The 16,932-nt window shown below is 49.1% G+C and overlaps 5 protein-coding genes across 5 annotated transcripts; 2 read left to right on the top strand and 3 right to left on the bottom strand.

The window, feature by feature from the left end:
- Positions 1-738: 738 nt before the first annotated feature.
- On the bottom strand, positions 739-2,354 carry ABOM_003022 (glycoside hydrolase family 43; the record flags this gene model as incomplete). The annotated part of the gene is made up of 7 exons (XM_022530152.1): positions 739-1,043; positions 1,109-1,220; positions 1,279-1,366; positions 1,420-1,529; positions 1,593-1,747; positions 1,809-2,199; positions 2,298-2,354. 7 exons carry the CDS (start codon positions 2,352-2,354, stop codon positions 739-741), a joined length of 1,218 nt encoding a protein of 405 aa, XP_022392528.1.
- Positions 2,355-3,130: 776 nt separating this feature from the next.
- On the top strand, positions 3,131-6,050 carry ABOM_003021 (uncharacterized protein; the record flags this gene model as incomplete). The annotated part of the gene is made up of 5 exons (XM_022530151.1): positions 3,131-3,393; positions 3,444-4,212; positions 4,264-4,329; positions 4,380-4,626; positions 4,690-6,050. 5 exons carry the CDS (start codon positions 3,131-3,133, stop codon positions 6,048-6,050), a joined length of 2,706 nt encoding a protein of 901 aa, XP_022392548.1.
- Positions 6,051-6,527: 477 nt separating this feature from the next.
- Positions 6,528-8,525, top strand: ABOM_003020 (rhamnogalacturonate lyase B; the record flags this gene model as incomplete). The annotated part of the gene is made up of 1 exon (XM_022530150.1): positions 6,528-8,525. One exon carries the CDS (start codon positions 6,528-6,530, stop codon positions 8,523-8,525), a length of 1,998 nt encoding a protein of 665 aa, XP_022392487.1.
- A 2,261-nt stretch (positions 8,526-10,786) lies between these two features.
- ABOM_003019 (putative cellobiose dehydrogenase) lies at positions 10,787-12,459 on the bottom strand (the record flags this gene model as incomplete). Its single annotated transcript, XM_022530149.1, has 2 exons — positions 10,787-10,894; positions 10,945-12,459. The coding sequence occupies 2 exons, from the start codon at positions 12,457-12,459 to the stop codon at positions 10,787-10,789; spliced, it is 1,623 nt and encodes a 540-aa protein (XP_022392549.1).
- Positions 12,460-14,619: 2,160 nt separating this feature from the next.
- Positions 14,620-15,196, bottom strand: ABOM_003018 (uncharacterized protein; the record flags this gene model as incomplete). The annotated part of the gene is made up of 3 exons (XM_022530148.1): positions 14,620-14,876; positions 14,926-15,097; positions 15,155-15,196. 3 exons carry the CDS (start codon positions 15,194-15,196, stop codon positions 14,620-14,622), a joined length of 471 nt encoding a protein of 156 aa, XP_022392550.1.
- Positions 15,197-16,932: the final 1,736 nt, after the last annotated feature.

The raw sequence follows: 16,932 nt of genomic DNA, 5'->3' as shown, positions 1-16,932 counted from the left end.
TTCGGGGAAATGATGCATGCATGGCGTGGTAATATCCAGGGTTAACAACCCCGTCCCAGCCATCGATAAGAACGAACAGCACCTGAGTGATCTGCCATCCTTGTCAGTACTTCTGTCTAGTCGATATTCTATATGTATGAATCGACTAATTCTTTGTTCCTCTTTGCCGCGTGGGTGCCTCATCTTTCTAATTTTTCCGCACGGTCCCACACACCCTGTTAAGGCGCCGATCTATCCATCTCTAGCTTAGGGCTTACATTAGGACAAGACATTGGAAAAATAGCCTTATTTCTTCCATCTGAAAGTGGACAATCTAACTCGATAATTGCCGAATAGCTTTTTTGTAGCAATTCTTCTCACAATCTTCCAGAAGATTGGGTACATCTCATTTTTCAATATTATGATAGTGAGAAGGACATTTTCTCGTTTTAAAAGTAACAAACTGTCGAGTCTCCATATTTCAACAAAGGCCATTTATATATATAAAATTCAAAGTTTCTGGAGCCCCGTTACTGCTATGTATATACAGACACGAGATAAATCAGCTGTAGAAACACCACTTGAAAAGAGTGCTGATCAGAAGGTGATACACAAGTGATGTATAAAGGGGCTTGAATTTATGGATACAGTAACAACTTAGTCACAAACGCTGTATGGCAATATCTGGGTATAGCAGGGACATCTCCTGATAGATACAAAGACCAAATCCAGGTCGATGTCATATATATCCTAGTCACTTTACCAAAAAGACCTCTTCTTCCCCCCTTCCGGCGGATAAACAACAATGCGATCCAAGTCTGCCCCCTTGAAATCAAACCCATTCCACAACCCGCCCACAGTAATCGTATTTTCCCCTTTCTTGAGCGGCAGCAAAAGCGGCGTGGAGAGAATAGCACCCTTGTGGGTATCCTTCTGGTACAGCGTGTGTACGTTCTCCCTGTCATCATTCACTACGACGCCGCTGATCCGACGCAGTTGCCAGGTGCCATTTATGCGGTCTGGTTGGCCCATTGGTTGATCGCCGAAACCCATGTCGTCAATGTCTGGGATAGTAGTTAATGCGCGTGGGGCTGAGATGGGCGAGAGGGGAGGGAACGACATGACATACTTTGGTGGTAAAAGGATACCCATTGGTCTTGGCCTTGGCCTTGCACAGTGAAGGTGATTGTGCTGTCATTGCCGTAGATGCCTGTCGCAATTCGGTTTTGGCTAGCGAATGTCTGAAGTAAGAGCCGTGAGTATAAACATCAGTTTATTACTATGGTATGATCAACTTACTGCCTCCTGCAGGTACGCATCTCCGGAAGTCTTTGCATGTTTCGTGATATATGTCTCTCCCTTGATGGGCTTCCATTCTCCAGTTTTGCTACACATATAAAATTAGTACCAACTGAGAAAGTAGATTCAGCATGCACTTACACGTTTAGATCGTAGATGTCATGCCAGACGACTTGCAGGCTACCTTCATCATCATCGATCTCAACGGGAAGCCATATATTGCGACTCTCCCAGAGCGAGTTCATGTCCCACTAGATTGTTAAGTCTCGTCAGTGCTAGGGGCTTGCAGCTATTTAGTAAAATGTAAGATATACTTGATCTGCTATATATAAGTACGTTGTCTTCTTAGTCCCCTGGATCCTCCACGAAAACCCAGACTGTGTACTGAATGTACGCGTATATGCTGGGGAAACAAAGAATGGCTGGGACCAGGGGCCCTGAAGCTTGTCTGCGCGAAGTGCGACCACATCTGGACGATACATCAGCCTACAACCCGATAGGTTCCCTCACTAAGATGGAGAAGGATATACTATTCGGCCGGTACTCCGTCTTATGACTCATAAGTGCATAGTAGTTCTTCTCCGTTTGCAGTATAGTGGGCGCCTCAAAGTCATACTTGGGGAAGCGGTAAGTAACCTCCTCAACAGCTGTGAGGTTCCTGTTGAATTTGCTGAGGTAGACGTCACGGCCCTCGACGCTATCACCGTTTGAATAGAGGGCGTACGAGTGGCCCGACTTGTAATCGGTAAATGCGCCAAAATCTTGTGACCAATTCCCCAAGGGAGAGGTAGCATCCACGAAGGTATAGGGACCGGCAATCTTGTCGGAGGTTGCAAGACCCTGGAGGAGCCAGGAGTATTTGTCATCGTCGGCGTGCCACCAAATAGTTAGATAAAACGTATGCGGCGAGGACACAGAGTGCTAAAGTTGACACGGGGTCTTTTGTATAGCCTTTATCCTATACGCCATTCAAGGTCTCGAAGCCTACTTTGCAGCCTCGTTGACCCCGGCCGTTAGACTTCAACGCTACCCCTCAATGTCGGTAGAGCACTACCCCGAGCGAAAGATTTATCCATCTCAGACCTTATGTTACTGCGGTAGAAGTCGTGGTGGCTCCATCGGTAACTACTGAATAGCCGACAGCCAAGCAAGCGAGCAGTATCTGACCCGCAAGCAATCCGCTAAAGATATCAGGGCAGCGTGCAACTTCGGGTAAGATCGGTTGCGAGGTTCTAGTCAGTGGGTGGGGAAATATCTTGGAACCCCGTATCTTACGCAAAGCCAAGCAGCGCGGCGTTGCAACGTAGATGGTGACGTTTGATTATAGTTCAGTTTGTACTAAGCGGACGAATAACAGACTCAACTGCAGGGTCTTGCCATAGCTCCGAATTAGCTAAGCGGCATACAGGGATTCGAGAACATTTTCCACGAACCAAGTCTCGGCATGTTGTCCGTGTGAAAGTGTGGGGGCACCGGGTTATCTGCTTATAGCCCTATATGACCGGGTCTAGTTATACCAGTGGTCTTCCTCGCGGAGCTAACTTTGCTGGGGTCAATGGACGACTAGATTTGAGCAGGGCTTGATCCCATATCCGTGGGAAAACTTGACTAGACTGCAGAATGAGGATTTACTACTTACTAGTCATCCTTTTGTTACATGGACTGGCATTGGCGCTCTTGGAAGAGAAAATAGTTGCATTCGAACACTATCGCTGGATCAATTGAGCTCGGCAATGCTGCAGTATTGCGAGATGCAGGCGATTCTGTCGGAGTCAAAATTGCAGCGGACAGTTTAGCCAGTGACTTGGAAGAAGTGACTGATATCAAGCGTCGGGTGCTTATTTAGGATGAAATGGTATCTGTTCCCCACACGGAGTCCTCTACTTATGGTTTAGTTATTATCGCTGCGACGGTCGACTCGCTATTGGTATCTCGACTTGAAGAGGAAGGGAAGATCAATGTTGATGATATCCGTGGTAAATGGGAGACCTTCCGCACGGTTCTCATCCATAGCCCTCTACCCGGGTTCAAATATGGTCTCGTAATCGTTGGTAGTGACAAGAGAGGTACTATGTTCGGGATCTATACGCTCTCAGAGCAGATTGGAAAATCCCCGTGAGTTATATTCTCAGCTCATCAATTTGCAAAGCCTGACCAAACACTAGCCTCCATTGGTGGGCCGATGTTGCTGTCACAAAGCACAACAACATCTATGCCCTCAACAAAACTACAACACACGGCGAGCCTAGCGTTAGGTACCGCGGTATCTTCATCAACGATGAAGCACCCGCTTTGACGGGCTGGTGGGCAAATCATAGCAATGTCAATGGCTATATCTTCAATGCTGAGTTCTACGAACACGTTTTCGATCTGCTAGTCCGTCTTAAAGCCAACTTTCTGTGGCCTGCTATGTGGGGATCCTTTATTCCCACTCCTGGAAGAATCTTCTTCACGGATGACCTGCGGAATCAGCAGCTTGCAGATGATTACGGGATTATTGTCTCAACTAGTCACCACGAACCAATGCAACGTGCTTCGAATGAGTGGACGAAGGACCCCACGCAGGGCGCATGGGACTGGGTAAACAACAAAGTGAATGTCGTTAAGTTCATGGAAGAAGGTGTTAGACGTGCGGGAGATAATGAGACGTACTTTACATTAGGCATGCGTGGAGAAAATGATAGCCCCATCGAAGCGGATGACCCTATCGCCGTGCTGCGGGATGTGTTTAGCACCCAAAGAGATCTCCTTGCCAAGTACCATGGAAACAAGACCTCTCTTCAGGCATGGACCGTCTACAAAGAGGTTATGACTTATTACACAGCTGGTCTGGTTCCTCCCGACGATGTGACATTGATATTCGCCGATGATAATTGGGGTAATATCCAACGGCTGCCAACAGAGGAGGAGCGACAGAGGCCTGGTGGTATTGGTGTAGGTCACTCTCGGTCACTCATAATCTGCGGCTTCTAACCATGCCCGCAGCTTTACTATCACTTTGAGTATGTGGGTAGACCCAAGAGCTGGAAATGGCAGAACAACAACAATCTGGTTAGTGGCATGACGCCCCATTCAACCCAACTTTCAACTAAGTTCTATAGCCCAAAATATACAAAGAGCTCTCACAAGCATATGAGCGTGGAGCCGACAGAGTCTGGGTCATCAATGTGGGTGACATCAAACCCATGGAAGTTCCTCTCTCATTCTCCCTCAACCTTGCATGGAATACGTCCCAGTTTGATTTCGACACCATTCCCTTATACCCCAAGGCTTTGGCTGCGCGAGACTTTGGTCAGAAGTATGCAGACCAAATTGCATCGGCTTTGATGGAATATAGCCATCTAGCCGGTCTACGCAAGTTTGAAATGCTGGAACCAACAACATACTCCATCCTCAACTTCTGAGAGGCAGAACATGTGCTCGATCAGTGGAGAGCGCTTGCCCAAAAGGTACAAGAAATCCAACAGTCCTTACCCAGGGAACGCCGCGACTCTTGCTATCATCTCCTAACCTACCCCGCGATGGCGGGGTTCAATTACTACCAGACGATCCTTGGCCAGGGCAAAAACCGCCAATGCAGCTTTGAACGCCGCAACTCGGCCAATTTGGTCGCAGAACAGGTCCTCAAGTATTTCGAGGAAGATTACGACCTGACCCTGGAGTATGACAGCCTGGCAGACGGCAAATGGAAGGGAATCATGTCGACCCCCAAGTTTGATATGGGTGTGGCAGACTGGCGTCCATCGTCCCGCGACGTCGTCGCAAATCCATCATACGTGCAGCTTCGTCAGGACTTCGACTACGCCTTCGGTAACCTGGGCATCTTTGTCGAGCAGTCGCTTAGTGCATACCGTCAGGGTCGGATCTGCGGGTCTATCAATCCCTCCCTACCAACTGACGAAGGCTTTTCACCCGTGCTCCCGATTATGGATCCGTATGGTCCAAAATCGCGCCTCATTGAGCTCTTCCACCGTGGGGATCGTCGCAAGCCCGTCGAATGGTCTATCTCAACTCACTACTCGTGGGTCCATCTCTCGAAGACATCAGGGGCGCTCTCGAAAGAACACCCGGAGGAACGGCTGGAAGTCTACGTTGACTGGACCGCTGTGCCAAGCAACTTTACAGAGACAATTCAGCTGCGCGTAGAATGGGAACCGTCTCCGCAGTATTTTGATCTGATCCACATCCCCATCCGCAACCACCGTGTGCCACCCGACTTCAATGGGTTCCCTGAGTCAGGCGGCTTCGTCTCAATCGAAGGCCCGCATTTGCAGCGCTCCTCACCGGATGCTGTATCTTTCAAACAAATCAAGTATCTAGGATCGCGATCTCGCTCCGGATCCATCGCGCTCCGGCCGTACATGAAAGCTCGAGAGTCCGAAGAAGACACAAAAGCTGCGTGGGCTGAGTACGATTTCTATCTCTTCAATTCGACTGACTCATTCAATGCGACTGTATACGTCAATGGTGCTTTAGACACGGATCCGAACCTACCTATGGAATTCTCCTTATCGGTCGATGGCCAAGAGGCGACCTTCACGAGACTGCTGGGTGAGCCTGAAGAGGCCGGAGATACGCCCCCTGGATGGGCCGAGGTAGTGGCGGACCATGTTTGGACGAGGGATGTTGAGATTGCAGCTCTTGAACAGGGCCCGCATACACTTCAATGGAGAGTGAATTCGCCAGAGGTATACTTAGAGAAGATTGTTCTTGCACTGGACGGGGGGTTAGATAGTTATCTTGGTCCGCCGGAGACTGCCCTAGTAGGGTAAGGCTGGGGGGTTACTCATCATTTGTCGAGTTCATACAGTCAAGATGCCACGTGGGCTAGGAAGCACGACCTATGTCTTAATTAACTATGGTACGACCAGTCTGGTCACTAGATTAGCAGTTCCAGCTGTACAGATAGTCAACCAAGTCAGTTAGTACAGTTCAAGTAATCTCGGGTGATCCAATACCGAACGGCGGCTTGGCTAAGAATATTCCACAAATGGGAGAGGAAATATATATAAAACATTCAAGGATCGCACCATTCGGTGTATCTCCACCTCCACATATTTCCCCCGCATGTTGGAGAGTGATGTACGGAGTGAGCTACCCCGTATACACGGCCCTCGGTGTGTGGATCCAACACCCGAAACTGACTTGATTGCCACCCTTTAAAATGACCCAAAATACGCGAACTCTGGACAATGACCGAGTAGCAGGCAAAGGTTGGCCTTTATTCTATTGCTCAATATCAAGCATAAATGTTCCTACCCTCACGGAAGGCGCTGGCCTTCCTAGCTTGTCTCGCCAGCCATTCCACGGCACTTCTAACAACATCCGAGAACTCTACCCACCTCAACCTCGCGAATGACCGCCTCGCCATCTCTTTGGCCAAATCCAGTGGTCACATCGTTGACGTCCAATTAGACAACCAGGATCTGCTTGGGCCGGTAGACGGCAACACCGGAAAGGGTCCATACCTAGATTGCTCATGCGTCCCGTCGGGCTTCTGGACGCCTGGTAGCGGCGCTCACCTGGAGCTCATCAACGGCACGGATTCGACCGGCACAGCATATGGCGGAATCTATATGACCGCTACATATGAGTCAACCAACCAGACACTCTCACAGTGGTTCTTCCTTCGGGGCGAAGAGACAGGCTTACATGCGTTTTCCCGAGTCACGTACTTCAACGAGACGACGCCTTTTCTGCGGAGCCTTGGAGAACTGCGCACACTCTTCCGACCAAACACGGACCTTTGGACGCACTTCTCCACCAGTGACGGAAATTCTGGGCCACTGCCGCTGGATAGCACTTACGATGGTGGTTTGGTGGTCCAGGATGCCACCACCTACATGGGGAACATTACCGATGACCCCTATGTCTCTGAGTACTCTGATTACTTTACCAAATATAGCTTGGCAGAGAGCTGGCGCAACCACGATGTCCATGGCATGTTCGGCGACGGCTCGGCCAGTTCTGATGGAAGCACGTTCGGTGCTTGGCTAGTTCATAACACTGTGGAGACGTACTACGGAGGCCCGCTGCATTCTGACCTTGTTGTCGATGGCATTGTGTATAATTATCTGGTCTCCGGCCACTATGGAGCACCCATGCCAAACCTCACGCATGGGTTTGACCGCACATGGGGACCTCAGTTCTACTACTTCAACCGCGGAGATGCGGAGACGACAATCGCCGAGTTGAGGGCCGATGCTGCGAAGTACGCTGATCCGGAATGGAACGCGGAGTTCTACGACAGTATCTCGAATCACATTCCCAATTTCGCGCCGTCGTCTGGCAGGACAACCTTCAAGGGGAAGGTGTCGCTGCCGGAAGGTGCCAAAAGGCCCATCATTGTGCTATCCGAGGATGCACAGGACTTCCAGTTGAATGTCTTCGACACGAAGTCTCTGCAGTACTGGGCGGAGATCGACAAGTCCGGAAGTTTTCGCATTCCCCGTGTAGTAGAAGGGGCGTACAGGGTAACCATCTATGCAGACGAGATCTTCGGGTGGTTTATCCAAGACCACGTCAAAGTTTCCAAATCGCAGTCACAAGAACACAGGTTCATCTGGCAAGAGGAAAGCGCAGGTAAAGAGATCTGGCGTATCGGTGTGCCGGATAAGTCAGCTGGGGAGTATCTTCATGGCTACGCGCCGGATACTTCCAAGCCGCTACAGCCAGAACAATACCGCATATACTGGGGCAAATACGACTACCCAGCTGACTTCCCTGACGGAATCAACTTCCACGTCGGAGAGAGCGACCCGTCTCAAGACCTCAATTACATCCACTGGGCATTCTTCCCCTCCCAGGGAAACCACCTCCGCACGACACCGTACTACGACAATGTCAATAACTGGACAGTGACGTTCGACCTAACCGCAGACCAGCTCCGTGACACGAGCACGGCAACGTTCACCGTGCAGATCGCAGGCGCGAAGACTGCGAACGGGAACTCGAAGTGGACGCCCGTCGAGGGGAAGTACAGTAACCTTCCATGGACGGTGAATGTAAACGGACAGTTTGAGTCTACATGGGCAATTCCGTACTGGCGCAGTGGATCATGTGGAGTGCGCAGTGGTGTATCCTGCCAGAATATAGAGCAGAAGTTTGTGTTTCCGGTGAAGAGTCTCCTGCAAGGCAGGAATGAGTTTGTCTTGAGTTTGCCGTTCAATGCATCTAGTACGGAGACTGCATTACTGCCCGATGCACTTTATGTGCAGTACGATGCGTTGAGGTTGGAGTTGGAGTGATGGAGAGGCAGGTATCCTTTGAGGCTAGTAAGTATACAGGGTCGACGAAGATAGGCGATTTAGATATTTTACATAGAGGTTATGCAAAGAATCAAAGCTCGTCCACGTTGGCAGGTGGCTTAGCTGTCCCAAGATTCATATAATGCAGGTAGCACCTAGTAGACAGGCTAAAACTGGTACGGACCCGGGTTGTTTCAGGACTGCAAGCCATATCTATATTCAGGCATGCTAAGGATATGTCGGAAAGCTTATTTCCTATCCTCAATAAGCTTTTCGCGTTGTTTATCGTGACGAACTTACTACGTTTAATACTGGTGATTTTGCGAGCCCCGTACCTGGCGGTAATATTTTGACAGTGTAAGCTCTAGCAATCAGGTGATTCTACCCACCTCGAGGATTTTATGTCCGTTAATACCGTCTCCTCAGAACTCTTAACGCATGAGATATAGTGGCGTAAAACTCCATTCAAAAGTCGGTGTATCCAAAGCATCTGTTGTCAGGCGACCAGCAACCGTACGCCTCTTCTTCACACATTGGAAGTGGTAACACCACCCCAATCTCTCGTTCGATCGAAAGCCTTAAATGATATGTTCGACAGGCTAGCAAGTTGTGTAACCCGATTTGGAACAAGTATCCACACCCCTTGCAGAACCTCGGGTGTAACGGTTCAACCCAATAGATCTGGACACGTCACTCGTTGGTACGTTTAGGGGTAGGCACATAACTGAAGACACACTCCTCGGAGTGGTATTCTACAGCCAGATAGTGGAAAATACCACGTTACATCTCGATATATTGCTCACACATAGCAAAATAGGCTAGCATCTTCGGGCCGCTAAGCGGTCCCACAATCTTGTTGCTTAGTCTAGATCGCCACAAATCGATTCGAACGTCAGGATAAGCTCAAATTAGTGCCTCAAGATTACTATATATACCTGTTGTTCCTTCCATACGCCGCGGCAAATTTTCACCTGCATTGACACGGTCATGGACAAAAGTCAAACAAGGCTGGACTTCGAGCCAGTTCCGTCTCCATGGCGTAATATACGTGCACAAGTATTTTTCTCCATCGCTAGAGCCAACTGGCCATATGGCCTGCCACAGGGCTCATATGGTGATCTGGAGGCCTCTGCGCCATTCTCAGATCCTGAAGCGAGTGGCAAATTCGAAGGAGGCTTCTGTTTGTGCATGATAGTTCGGTACCTGGAGTCTCCTGTTGGTAGGCAATGCTCTTAGCTATCTTGTCGGTAGGGGTAGAAATTTGACGTTTCTTGCTGTTATAGGGCCATATGACGAACTCCTATGGGCTCCAGGAGTATTCCAAGACCCTCGCCACGAAAAGTCGGTGAAGAGATACAGAATTACCAGAATATATGTGTCTTCACTAGACTCGGTTTACAACGGTGCGAACCGTATCCCCCTGTACTGATCGTGTACATGAAAGTGCTAATTCAAAACACAGGCCGGAGGAATTGGAATATACCAAAGACCGTGAGCACCCCCAATCTCCAATGTCTCGGAGACCGAAATTCTTTTTTTTCCCCTTGGAACTCACTGCATATATCTGCTTCAGCTGGCCAATTTCGAATTCGTTCCGTCCGATTCCCCCAATCCACCATACCGTCAGATCAAGGTCTCACTACCCGACAGTCCGGAACAACCATTTGTTTCCTTGGATTTACAGCCAATCCCATTGATATCTAGACCTCTCTTTCCCATTTCCACGAGCTATATTCCGATGAATCTTGATATTGTGATGCCGCCAATACCCGGGTCTAATGACTGGCGGGAGAATGGATTGGTAGGCAGCGAAAATAATGAATGGAGATCTGTACAGGTTGACATATCCGGTAAAGCTGGTGTGATTCGAGTAGGAGGAAAGCTTGGCGATGGGGAATCATTCCCAAAGCTAGATATGGATGGGTTGTGGTTCTGGGTAGACGCAAAAATGACGTGCAAGAATGTCGGAGAGTAGGGACCTTCAAAACCAGGGACGTATACTAGAGGCATTAATAGATGATTGTTACTATGCTAGCCCTAGTATCATAGTCGACACACAAGAGGCATTCAGACATGAAATTTTGATATCTTTTCGGAGACAGAATTATGTACAGGAAAGGAAAATGCTCTATTTGGGTTCTATTGTTACACAGAGGATTGGCTAATCAGTGACATCTTCCTGGAGATAAAAGTTGTCTATAGCCCTCTGGAGTCAAAAGGTACTTCCACTAGCCAGAGAATGATTCCATGGTAAGCACTGCTTAATGCTGGGCAAGGATCTTGGCAGCAGCTTGCTCGGCAGCAACCATGATGGTGGCCTGAATGTTACCCGTGGGGAGGTCAGGGTGCATACTGCCGTCAACAACGTACTACAACAGTTAGCAAAACGTCCACATGGAGATATTAAGTTGCAACTTACCAGGTTGTCCATGCCATACACCTTGGTGTTGGTGTCGACCACGGATGTGCCGTTCTTGCGTCCGTCGTCGGTACCCATCTTGGCCGTGCCGACGTAGTGGACACCCATAGACGGCGACGAGAGGATCGCAGAGGTGTTAGTGTTGCCCTGCAGCTTGAAGCCAGTGGATGGGTCAGTGATGTCGTACAACAACTGATCGACGAACAGCTTTGCGGCAGTCCAGTCATCAGCAGTTTGCATGTAGGGAGACTTCTCGAACACGGTGTTGCCCTTGTCGTCCAGGCCGAGGACGCCGGAAGAGGTCAGACCATGGGTCATGTAGGCAGTGATTGCCAGAATGCCCTCATCGGCGGGTGCGCAAGATCCCTGGTAGTACCGGGTATGTCCGTTGACCTGGTTCGAAGTGAAGAAGATCATGCGGTGCTTGCCCTGAGTAAGAACTCCGCTGTTCTGGCGATACAGATTGATGTCAGTAGTGTCGGAGCCATTGAGGACGCCGTCGTAGTCAACAAGACCAAAATCAGCACCGGTGTCTACACTGATGCTGAAGATGGGGTGATCCTTGAGTCCGACACCGACAGGGAGGTCGATCCATTCCTCTTGCGGAGGAACAGTGACACCACTCTTCTTGGCCGTTTCGATCTGCTTCTTGGGCCCGATACCGGAGTTAAAGAGCAGTCGGGGGGTGGAGAGCGCTCCAGCTGCCAAAACCACACGACCATGGGGCGCAAGGGTAACCACTTCAGTTTGTCCAGTAACGGAGTCCACAACTTCGACGCCAGTCACTTCACTGCCGGATCTCACGAGACGGTTGACCTTAGAGTGGAGGCGGAGGGTGAAGTTGTCGAGATCCTTGGCCAAAGGCAGATAGGTACGAACAGGACCAGCACGCTTCTGATCCACGATATTCCAGGCCGGGTAACTGTAGATTTGGTGCTTCTCATTGGGAGCTGCAATCATGTCGACTGACTTCCAGCCCAGGTTGTTGAAGAACTTGGAGAGCACTTTGTAAAGACCTTGGTCGTAACGCTTGCCATCGGCAGAAGGCTGAATCGTTCCGGGGTTGCGTTGGTACAAACGCTCGGACGCCGCCTTGACATCCTCCCATTTCCATCCCTGGGGCCACTTGTCGTCGAAATCGCGCTCCGGGGGGTGGACGAAAACCATGTAATTGAGGGTGACACCACCACCCAACACGCAAGCGGCTTGCCCATCGGTGTCGGTACAGATGTACTGATTCCAGACGTCCAGGTTTCCAATATCGGCCGACAGTCCAGGAAGATCGACGGGGGTCAAGGTACGGTTCCAGCTGAGCGTTTCATTATTGCCAGTGCTGACAGTGGGACCGACACCACGTTCCAGTAGAAGGACATTCTTGCCCGCTTCGGCGAATCTCTCTGCTGTGATGATACCAGACGGACCACCACCGACAACGATATAGTCGTAGCTGTTGTTCTTCAAGGCGGCGACCGCGGAAAGCGAGGCTGCCAAAGCCCCTGTGCGAAGGAACCTCATGTTGAAAGATGGACACGGTTGTCAAAATACCAAGGGATAAGAACTGCTTCCACCCTGAAGATACTATAGACCGTTTTATATATGACGCTCAGTGGCGTGGAACCACCGGTGTGGATCGGTCAGCCGCAATTTTTATTACTCAAAGACTGCTTTCGGGTAAGAGTTTTCGGATCCACGATGTTGATTGCGATGGATAGATCCCACTCAACCCTTTCCATCTCGTTTCGTTTAGCCGGGAGGAATGCCCTCAGGTACTCGAGATTTTCTGCTGAATGAGGTTTAGAGGCATTCTTCAAGATCCACTTTGACCACGGATATGGAAATGAGAGTGGAGCAACTGTGCATTATCAATCAGCACATAAGCAGCTTGGCGATGCTGACGGTTTGCAGAATAACGGCAGAAGGTTGTGGGTCCTGGTCTTGATAATCGAATCACGGCAGTTAAATCCCGCGATCAATCTCCGTATATCCGTATGAGGTTAACAACCTAGGATCATTAGTGTTGCAAAGCTGAAACAGCTATTCTCGCTTGGGCTCTTGTCATCGCTTCGTTGTCCGCCATACTCGGGTTTACGTGCACAATTTCTGGGGTCTCTGCACCTACGCTACACTTGTAGACATCATATCCTGGCCCAAAATCCTACCTTCAAGATATGACGTGCAAACTTGCCACTACATATGTAGCTACGGCGGTATAGAACCCTGAAGTTCACTGAGGCGCGTGGTGGCGTTCCTTAGAACCCTATGATATGACTTATCCGCCACAAGACCCACCGCCACGTTTTCGCTCACCCGGGCCCAGTGTTTATATTTCACGCATTGGCGCCGTAAGTGCTGCAGTTCTAGATCTTGATCCGAGTGGATGACTCTCATCTAAGCATTCCACATTGATCGGATCGTCAAATTAACAGACCTATGTCGACTTTGAAGTATGATCACTCTGTCCCTAGGTCTTCCGGCCTCACTGAGCAATTATAGTCCTTGACCTGAGTGGTCCAAGTGCGCATTTGTATTCGGTTACAACATTTCCTGTAGTGAGCTTCTGTGTACAAGATAAAACGGACCTCTGGCTTTGTATACGCCATAGCCACCAGATCGGTCGTGAAGCTTCAGGTGGTCCCATGTGTATGTTACCTCCAACGGTAAAGGTAGGTAAGGCCCGGGTAATGTCGATAAACGAGCTATGTTTGGTGTCGTCTCCGGTATGCAAGTCATCCTTATTGTATATTCTAGCCTTGGATCATATTAGTTCCGGGATTAAACGGACAAGCCCTTTACAGGTAGTACTGCCGGCGGATACTCGCCAAGCCCTATGTTGTCACTGTCGGCGTCGTCTTCACTATCTGGTAAATTGCGAAGTTCAGCACCGCATAATAAATACATAGTGGTGAATTGCACAACGGCTAGGGAATTATACAAGGGTAAAGCGTCTTTAAAAAAGATGTTTACGGGAGGATGTGACATTTATGCTAACTGTTTGGTGGTTATGGCATCTTAAAAGAACAGGCAAGACAAATGGCGCATAGTTTCATGGAGTACTTCATTGTATCGCCGTTTTGAACCCTAATGTATGTTCCTTCCCACAAAACCCAAGGAACTATTTACCACAAGTCACGCTATCAAGTTGGCAGCCGCACTTCGCGCCTTTGAGGGGTGTTATTTATGATTTTGGTGTATGAACGAGATAATATCGAAGGCTGCCATGCTAAAGACTGTAGCTGTGGAGTGCCACAACAGCAGCAATCATACACTTGATACGGTATTATCGCTAATGCTTACGGTGGGGTCTCTCGTCACACCGGTTTGAACAAGAGGTGCGTAACTATCCTTACCTGATCGAAAATTCTGCTCTCTATTAGTAGTAACTAATTCTGTCGCCTTTTCCTTTCTTACATGCGACAGCCTATGTATACTCATAGATTGACCGTATAATTGATTTCCATACACAGTGTATCCATGTCTACGGTAGTAATAGTATATTTCCGTCATATATCCATTATATCCACGGTACGTCGCTACGACTGACAGATGATATCTTAAGCATGATAATCCCATATGCGACATGCTACCCAGTCCAGTGCTTGACACTTTGATATTCAATGGTGAAAGAGACACAAACGGCTCACAAAGTACCGAAGGGGCTATATGAAAGCCACTCTTTTAATCGCGACAGAAAAAGGCAAGAAAGGACTGCCTATCAAGATCGCCATTGACCAATCTACTGTTTCGCTTGACCGAGCCACCATGCATATGATGCTTCCGAACACTTGCGGGTTTCATGCCATTAACCACATCTCCATTGAAGACAGAAGAGGACTCATCGACCTCAGTGTCCCGGTAACAATGACAACCCTTCTCTGCCTGTTCCTGTGACTCCCCATCGTCAAACAGTGAGCATTCGCTGTTGATATCTGTTGCTAGTCTGTTGTCAGTTGCTTGTTTAAGGTTGGGGAAGGTGGCATATACAATCCTGGCCTTCAGTGTCCTGGCGTTCGTTCCTACTGGCAACCATGTCTGCAGGGAATATGCGATCGTCTTGGAAGTGCCGACTTTGATGTTCTATATGGCCATTGCGAGCATAAACGACTGTAGCAAGTCCTATGCCACGTTCAGGATCGACAGGCAGTTGGATCGTTCTCTGAGTTAAGTTAGTGGATCTTCAAGAAGCCTCAAAAAGGGGTAGTAGTTTGCGTACTTGCTCATTATTGGGAGAATTAAGCCTTTGAGGTGTAGACATTTCGACGAAAAGATAATGGATATTATGTAAGCCCAAGAAATCAGAATGGAAAATGGCAGGCCCTTCAGCATGCACAACAGGACGGTTTCTCCCTCCTTATATAGCTCGTAAAGTCTCCCCAGGCTTGTAGGCCTGATAGCCAGGCGGCAGTGGTGCCTCATTAGACAGGGATTATATTCCGAGGCTTTACAGCCTCATGCACATCCGGACGTACCACTGTGTTTTGCTATCTAGTACATCAAAGCGTACCAGCTTCCATTGGATAGATACGGATCTACATCTCGTTCTAAATTTGCTAGCTGTTTTAGTCGGTAAACGTGCGCTTACTCATCACCTTCCTACCATGAGCAAGCTTTTAAATCGGCACCATTTGTTGTGCACATTGTGATATCAAATCGAGTCAAAGCACGTCATCACCTTGATTCGTATGTAACCTGTACATATATGCTTCGTGTTTTGCCAATATATCCCGTTTCTCAGGCACACCTTTATGCTAAATCTAGCTAACATAACCAACAAGAGAGGGGCGTGACCAAAGTAGCGTATTCTCCCAAGTTGGTACGCTAATTTAGAGGGCGCTATACCATGGCCCACGCACACTAGACATGATGGTTCACGAGTCAGGCGAGGAGAATTCCCCATTCCTTTCCACCGAAACCATCCCGACCGTTCCGCGTGGTCGAAATTGAAGGGACCGTGGTGAGACTGTGCGGCTTTCACCAATTGCCTCAACCCCATAGGTAAGGCGAGTCCAAGGGAAACAACACTGATCCAGGTCAGTCAATCTACTTATCGCCTCATTTCTAATCTGGAGAAAGCAGAATAGAAACATGTTTCGTCTACTGCCCACTGCCCAATGCCCACCGCAGCCAGATAAAGTTACACCAAAAAACCTCTCTGTTATCGAAGTCCGTTGAGCCCCGAGGCGCATGTCGGATACTTGGGAGAGAGGGGGCGTGACAGAAAGGTGCTGATCCGCGGCGCCAGTCGCGCCAATTCTCTACACTATTCAATAGGATCAACAACTCGGTTCACGTTCCCATTTCCCCGGCCAGTCACATTGCATAAACTCTAGTCCATGTCCTATGACTGGAGCTTCCATACGAGCTTTTGTTGCCCTACTCAGTGGCTCCACGTTGCTCTCGTCCTCTCCCCGGATCGCCAGTGCCAGGCTGGCATAATCTTGTCTCATTACGGTAGGAGTCTATAGGCCACTGGGTGGGTACGAGGTAGCAGAGGCTCGAAGTTTATTATAAAGTCATCCCCACTAGTCACCCGTCTCTGCTTTTTGATTTGTGAAGTGTACGTGCTATTGACACAATTATGAAGCCGGGCATATAGACATGTCTTGGCAGTCTATGCTCGGACATTAGGTAGCGATCGCCATCCATAAGCATGTTGTCATACGATTTCCTTGGTGTTATACTGCTGAGGCCAGCATTCATCGTCAACATGAAGGCGAAAGAATAACGACTGTCCCTATTGATATGAGGGCGAAATGAAGGCAACAAGCGAATAAAAGTTGGTACGGAATACGTGCTAAAGAAGGAAGAAAAGAACGACTGCCCAAGGGATGGGAGAACGAGAAATGGTGAGGCTTGTTCCTGGAGCCCTGGAGGAGCAGCTAGAGCTGTTCCCGGTCTTCCGCGGCGTCCTTGAAACCATGGATCGAAGTGGAGCCCTTATATCTCTACCCTGTCGTTCCTGCTATCTGAGCGTTTTCATAGGGCCGCTAT

The sequence above is a fragment of the Aspergillus bombycis genome, assembly GCF_001792695.1.
Source record: "Aspergillus bombycis strain NRRL26010 chromosome Unknown contig00013, whole genome shotgun sequence".
Classification (NCBI taxonomy): domain Eukaryota; kingdom Fungi; phylum Ascomycota; class Eurotiomycetes; order Eurotiales; family Aspergillaceae; genus Aspergillus; species Aspergillus bombycis.
This window is presented reverse-complemented; position numbering and strand designations above follow the sequence as displayed.